Here is a 7,325-nt window from a genome sequence, read left to right on the forward strand (position 1 = left end):
TAAATTGATCCCCAGTGCATCGATATCTGCAGCGTCGATCCTCGGTAAGTGTAGACATGCCATATATTTAGTGACAAATTTCCGCTATTTTTTACTTCAGTTAGCACAGACTGCTAGGATTGAGTGAGCTGCAGATTCTGTTCAGTCTATGTAGTAACAAAATATCGTATTAAATTTAGAATCAGTTACATTTGCACAAGCCAATGAAGACAATAGAAATTTACTGGTGTAACTGAGGTCTAATTTTGCCTACAGAATATTTTATTGGTTATGTGTAAGAAGGGAGAAACCTAGCCTATTCCTCTATCTTAGCTGAGTTTCCGTGGCTTGGTAGTTAGGGAATGACATTTATTTATAAACTGAGCATATTTGTTCTGGAGTTGCTGAGTAACAATGAATATGGCACCTGCCATTTTTAATCAATTGTCAGAGTGGAAATATGCTGCAGTGGCCCATTATTTTTCCCCCTGAAATGAGTAGGAGTTTTGCAGTTGATTTCAATGGGAGCAGGATTTGGCCTGAAGTTACTAACTGAACTTAAAGAATAGTATATTCATGTATTTAGTGACCCATATAAACCATGACAATTTGAGGGCTTGATATTTTGTAATTAATATAAAAAGACAGTGTATCTTAGACCTACCTGGCCATTTTAAATGATTTTCTGTTCAGAAGAATATCAAGGTTCATGTAGTTAAAAACTGAGAGGAATGTCATTCACTGTCCACTCAGAATCTGAGTCTATACAAACTGTAATCTATGGATTCTGTTCATGGGCTTGGTTACTAACAAAATAAAAATCTTTGTGGAAAGAAACTTTCTTATCATATTATTCCCTCCATTCACTGAGCTTTGTTCCATCTACCAACCTGACCAGGCGCGCATAATTTGGAGTGGTTGAGCAATCTCTGCTGAGCTAAGTCAAGACACACGCATGTGGAAGGCAAGGAGGGTATGCACTACTGTGACATCACTACTATAGAGGAAGTGCCTCTGAATAGAAACAGTGAGTCTGCATATCATGCAGTCCTGGGTACTTTCTACAGAGCCTTCCATTTCCACACTGCCTCATTTGGGTGTCTTCTGACTCGTATCATGTGGGTACCAGGATTCCGACCACACAGATTGAGTTGAGAAGAAGCTTGTTGCGACACACTGGGCAAAACAACTGGGCTAGATCATTCTGATAGAGGAACATCCGGCTGAGCTCTCCAGTGATGCGGGATCCTGCTAGCTAAAGGGAAGGGAGAAAAGGGAGCAAATGAGAATGGGGGGTGGAGGGCGGATAAAAGTTGCAGAAGTTCAGAGTTGCAGAAGAGAAGGAAAAGGGATAGAGTTGCAGTTTTACCAATGGAGACGGTATAGCCTGGGGTTTGGGTCATGAGGGAAATCTGTTAAAAACTATTTCGAAAAATGAGAATATACTACTTCCATCAGACTTCTAATATTTCACTGGATTGGCAGATCTGTACTTTATGAGAAGACTAATTTATGGTTAGGATGATGCTAAGCTGTCAGCCTTTATGACATGGATTTAATTGACTGCTCTCTCACACTTTGAAATACAATCTTTTTCTGGAGGGCATATATAAAGCCAAGCTTGTTAACTTTTCTAATACTCTCATTTTTACATTGCTTTAATACAGTATCTTCGCTTCTTGGCAGCAGTTCATTTTGAGAGTGCCAAGTTTTGTGCACTGCCCAATTACCCTTTACTAATGTTAGAGAGCTCTCACTAAGACATAAATAATCCTTTTCTGTTCTGTACCATCCAGCAAAGAGGGGAAAACTAGTCCTGGGAAAATTGTCATCACCTCTTCATATAGAATGGTTCTGCAGAAACGTGGGGCTTGTGCATCAGAAGGGGAACAGTGCAAAAGACACATCCTTCATTGTTAAAAGTTGCCAACATAACTTTTATGGAGTCTTTACATAGAAAAAATATTGAAAGTAGACATCTGAATATCTATCTCCATACACAGATGACTCCCATCACCATAGTATCAGGCACCGTTATTGTGGTGTTCAGCTGCTGCAGTGACAGATGCTTCAGAGGCTGTACAGAAGAGGACAAGGATATATAAGGCAATAGAGAAACCCTTTTTAGTTACATTATTGCCGTTGAATAATAAATATGGCATTAGTCTTCTAAATAAAGATGATCAGAGGTGCCTTCATAATAAAACAATGTTAGATGAAGATATGAAAAGTTGAGAGAGCTATATAACAGGTGTTTGTTCATTTTGCGGGGTGGGGGTGAGAATCCTGACATTGGTACTGGGCTGTTACTAGATGGAAATGATGGAATTATCAGTAATCATGCAGCAAGGCAGAAGTGTTCAATAAAGATTTCAGTTCTGTATTTGGGGGAAAAACAGATGACATCTTATTGCATGGTGATAACACTTTCCATTCCACTAGTGTCTCTGAAGGATGTTAAACAGAAACTACTAAGGTTCAACATTTTGTTAACTCAGCAGGCTCAGATAACTTTCATCCCAGAGTTTTAAAAGAGCTGGCTGAGGTTCTCACTGGACCATTAATGTTTATTTTCAATAAGTTTTGAAGCAGTGGGGAAGTTCCAGAAGAAAGCTAATGTTCTGCCAGTTTTTAAAAAAGGGTAATGGGATTTCCTGAATAATTATAGGCCTGTCAGCCTAGCATTGATCCTGGGCAAGATAATGGCGTGGCTGACATGAGACTCGATTAATCAAGAATCAAAGGAAGGTAATGTAATTAATGCAAATCAACATGGGTTTATGCAAAACAGACCTTGTCAGACTAACTTTGATGAGATTACAAGTTGGGTTGGTAAAAGTAATAGTGTTGACTTCTGTTACTAAGACTTTTGTAAGGCATTTGACTTGGACCACATGATATTTTTATTAAAAAAAGAGTAGAATGATATTAAATGGATTAAAAACTGGCTAACTGATAGGTCTCAAAATGCAATTGCAAATAGGGAATCCTCTTGAGCAGATGTGTTCCCTACAGGGATAAGTTCTTGACCCTATGCTATTTAACATTTTTAGCAGTGACTTGGAAAGTAAACATAAAATCATCACTGATAAAGTTTGCAGCTGACACACAACTTGGTAAGCTAGGCACAGCCAAACAATGTGTTTTAATACAACTGAGTGTAAATGTATGCATCAAAGAATAAAGACTCTGGGCCAGTGGTCCCCAATGCGGTGCCTGTGGGCACCATGGCACCTGCTGGAGCATCTATCTGTGCCCATGTACTGGCCGGCGGACAAGCATCTGCTGAAATGTCGCCAAAAAGCAGCAACGTCAAGAGCATCGCCACCAAAAAGCTGCCGAAAAGCAGCAGCATCAAGAGGCATCGCCGCCGAAATGCCGCTAATTTTTGGCGGCATTTCGGCGGCGACACCTCTTGATGATGCTGCTTCTCAGTGGCATTTCAGCAGCGACACCTCTTGATGCTGCTGCTTCTCAGTGGCATTTCAGCAGCGACAGCTCTTGATGTTGCCGCTTCTCGACAGCGTTTCCACGGATGCTTATCTGCCAACCATGGTCCTCGGCGGCTTATCATCTGGCACCTGCCAGATGAAAAAGTTTGGGTACTACTGCCCTGGGCCATGCTTACTGGATGGAGGACTCAAAAAGATTTGGGGTCATGGTGAATTATCAGAGAACATTAGCTCCCAATGTGATGCTGTGGCTAAAAGAGCTAATGTGATACTTGGATGTATAAACAGGATCTCAAATAGCAGTAAAGAGGTTATTTTACTTCAGTATTTGGCAGTGGTACAACCGCGGCTGGTATACTATTTCTAGTTCTGGTGCCCGCAATTCAAGAAGGATGTTGATAAATTGGAGAAGGTTCAGAGAAATGTCACAGGAATGATTAAAGAATTAGAAAATATGCTTTATAGTGATAGACTCAAGGAGCTCAGTCTATTCAGATTAACAAAGAGAAGGTTATGGGGTGACTTGAGTACAGTCTAAGTACATACAGGGGGAACAGATATTTAATAATGATCTCTTCAGTCCAACAGAGCGGTAGAACATGATCCAGTGGCTGGAAGTTAAAGCTAGGCCAATTCAGACAGGAAATAAGATGTAAATTTTTGACAGTGACAGTAATTAACCATTGGAACAGTTTACCAAAGGTCATGGTGGACTCTCCATCACTGACCATTTTTAAATCACCACAAGGTGTTTTTCTAAAGTATCTGCTCTGAGTTTGCAGTTGGAAGGGGATGTTCTTTGGCTTGTGTCACACAAGGAGGTCATACCAGATAGCTAAAATGATCCCTCTGATCTTGGAATCTATAATACGTGAACATTAACTTTTTTTTTCTTTTAACAGGAATTCGGCAGCAATGGCTCATGGGTGTTTCTGCTATGCACTGATATGTTCGGTTCCAGTCACAGTCTACATCATTTTGGTAACCGGTCTACGGTACCACTTGTTCATATGGAGTGTGTTCTCACCTAAACTTCTTTATGAGGGAGTGCGTGTATTCATCACAGCTGCTGTTTGCCTGTTCTTTACAGCGATGGATCAGAACCGGTCTCAGAAAATCCACGACTGAAAGTGAATGTATTGTTCCAAAGGCTGTCATCACAGTACTCTACAGACTGGAGTCGTATAATGAAAATAATGGTTTTAAATTATCCTGTGAAATTTAATTCTTTCATTTGTTGGAAAACATGTATGTTATAAAAGGCTTGTTTTATTTAAATAGGTTTGTGTTTCAGAATGTTTAATCAGAGTAAACCCACCTTTTCATCATTAGTTACAGCTCCCTTATTCTATATCAGTTATTTCAGAACTCAGATCTTTACCATCTTCACCATTGCAGCCACTACCATCTTATTTAATGAGGCATCAGATATTAAGAACTTCCTTAGTAATGAAGTCTTATTGGTGTTTTGTCAGTGTCACCATTGCCTTCAATGTTAAGGGCCTGATCCCGATCAATGGGAGATATCGGGCTTTAAATGAGGACACACTTGACTGTCCTCATTCAATTAGGTGAAAAACTGTGCTCATTAAGTTTAGATTTCTTCAGTTATTCTAAAATTGCTGGTTTGTGGCACAATCTTTATACAGCTACTTTTAGCTAGACAATAAAATATTAAAGGTAATTCATTAAAACCACAGTCCCAAAAGCCATTATAAACTGGAATAACATTAGTTTGAAGTAACCTTGTGGACTTTAGTCATAAGATTAAGGTGTGTTTGTAAATTGAAGAATATTATTTTTCTATTGTGTGGAACAAATAATGTTCAAATCTTACTTGTTTATGTATATTTGAGGTTGACAATGAGAAGGTTACTAGGTGAAGGCAATATGTAATGCCAAGCCTACATTGGTCGATACTTTGATAAGTGAAGCCTGACAACTCACTGTGATATTAAATATTTTCAGTTCTATTAAATAATATGTAATTCTATAAACGTGAGTTCCTTGAAATTGCAGATTTGTGTAAATACGTATGTCAGTGCCTAGCAGGCATTTATGAAATGAGAAATGTGTATTTTACATGCTGTAAATGTGTGGGATTGACTTTGCAGTCACCATAATGTGGAATGACAGTTTCCTTCCTTTTAGATTGTCACTGCAAGATAATGCAGGATTTCTTGGTGAAACTTACAAGATCTTATATTCTTTAACTGATATTTGTGTTTTTCCCCGTATATATTTAACCTTTTCATCAAACTAGTGGGTGGGTTCTGTGCAATAATTCAGTGTCAGTTTTTCTAGCAGTTTTCTTAATGTATGCATTTTTCCCTATAAATGCAGTATTCCATCCTGTAGAGGAATGCCATGATTAAGTGTGTGAGACTTCTGTATTCCTTTTCCTGAGCATCACACAATGAATAAGAAGCATTAAGGGCAGACAAAGTAATGAATCTTTTACAGAGTCTGAATGCTCAGTTCTAGAATGTGTTGCTGCTTATTATTAAATATGTATGATTAGATTTTAACCTGTTTGATTTTCACACATTACAGAAGCATTAGAGCTTTGAGCATTGGAAAGGCTAATAGAGTCAGTTTCAAGCACTAAGGTATGTTATGATGTCAGATTCCCTACTTATGCTCCGGATGCACTTGTCTGATAGCCTGAAACCTCACAACATGCCCCCAGGGAATGTGGCACAGTAAATGCACATCTTGCCATTTTCCAAGCTATCATCAAGAAAACAAATCAGTGTTAACTATACTAGATTTAAGTAGTCTTTCCATATTTTTTTTAAACTCTCACTCTGGCCTGTGTAGTAACATAATCACAATCAGTATCACAGTTAAATGTATTAGAGGTATATTGATGGGTTTAACAGATGATGTACCCTCTTGTACTGCATCCGTTTGAAAACAAATGCTTTTGAGACCTGTAATTCACTCCTGAGGCTGATGGCCCATTTGTTAGGGTTGCTTATAACCTTCATCTCAACTTTCAGACACTGTGAGGTTCAGAAAGAGGCCACATCTATTCTGGTATATGGCATCTATGTTACCAAAAGGAGCCAACGGCCTATTTTAATCACGATAATGTGAATTCTATGAATGGGCAATCTCAAAATGTTGGTCTTCTATAACTGGTGTTCAGCTGGAGAAAACTACGTAAGAAACTGATGGCTCTTGAACATCATTAATTGTGACCTGTGTTAGGGCAAACTTTCATTTTCTGGATACTCTTTCTTAAATAAAAACGCTTTAACTACAAAGTGTTGAATATTGGAAGTATTTTGTATTTGCTAAAATGTCTCACACGCACATAGCACAATGAGAATTCTCTTTATACTCAGGTCGAATATTTTTCTGGTTATTTGTTGCTTGGCAACAGCATAGGGATTATTGCCATCTTCTATATTTGGTAAATTCCTGAGCAACACTTCCTAATTTTAGTCTAGGATCTAATTACAGGGGCCTAGAGCCTGATGGGTGGAGGGAGAAATGCTAACACACACAGATATGGGAAGCTGCCTCTGGGGTCCAGCAAATCAATTTAAAATCCTCCACTACAGGAATTATTGATTGCAATTGTATGGATTGTTCTGCAGGAGGTCAGACTGAATGATCATAGTAGTCCCTTCTGGCCTGAAGATACTAATCTAAGCAATTTATCCTCATATGTTGGGAACTCTTCCTTTGGCCTTGTGGGCGGTGAGATGAGAGATGACACCGCTGTAATATGGCATGCTCAGCTTGGAAGGATATGATAGTCAACAGCAGTTTGCAAAAAGAAATTTTGATTGGACCAGCACTAACTCCCACAGTTGCATTGCCTCCACACAGTGTGGAAGTGTGTGCAGGTCACACTGAGGGGCAGCAGATGGACAACGACTCTAC

At 39.0% G+C, this 7,325-nt stretch overlaps 1 protein-coding gene across 6 annotated transcripts in view; it reads left to right on the top strand.

Annotated features, from left to right (window-relative positions):
- Positions 1-6,700, top strand: part of PIGG (phosphatidylinositol glycan anchor biosynthesis class G) — a 132,119-nt gene extending 125,419 nt beyond the window's left edge. For all 6 annotated transcript variants that reach the window (XM_050944340.1, XM_050944337.1, XM_050944341.1 and 3 more), the window contains one exon: positions 4,334-6,700. In XM_050944340.1, the coding sequence (XP_050800297.1) occupies positions 4,334-4,559 (226 nt within the window). In that variant the 3' untranslated portion in view covers positions 4,560-6,700. The remainder of the gene's footprint in view (positions 1-4,333) is intronic.
- Positions 6,701-7,325: the final 625 nt, after the last annotated feature.

This window comes from Gopherus flavomarginatus, chromosome 3, assembly GCF_025201925.1.
Source record: "Gopherus flavomarginatus isolate rGopFla2 chromosome 3, rGopFla2.mat.asm, whole genome shotgun sequence".
NCBI lineage: Eukaryota > Metazoa > Chordata > Testudines > Testudinidae > Gopherus > Gopherus flavomarginatus.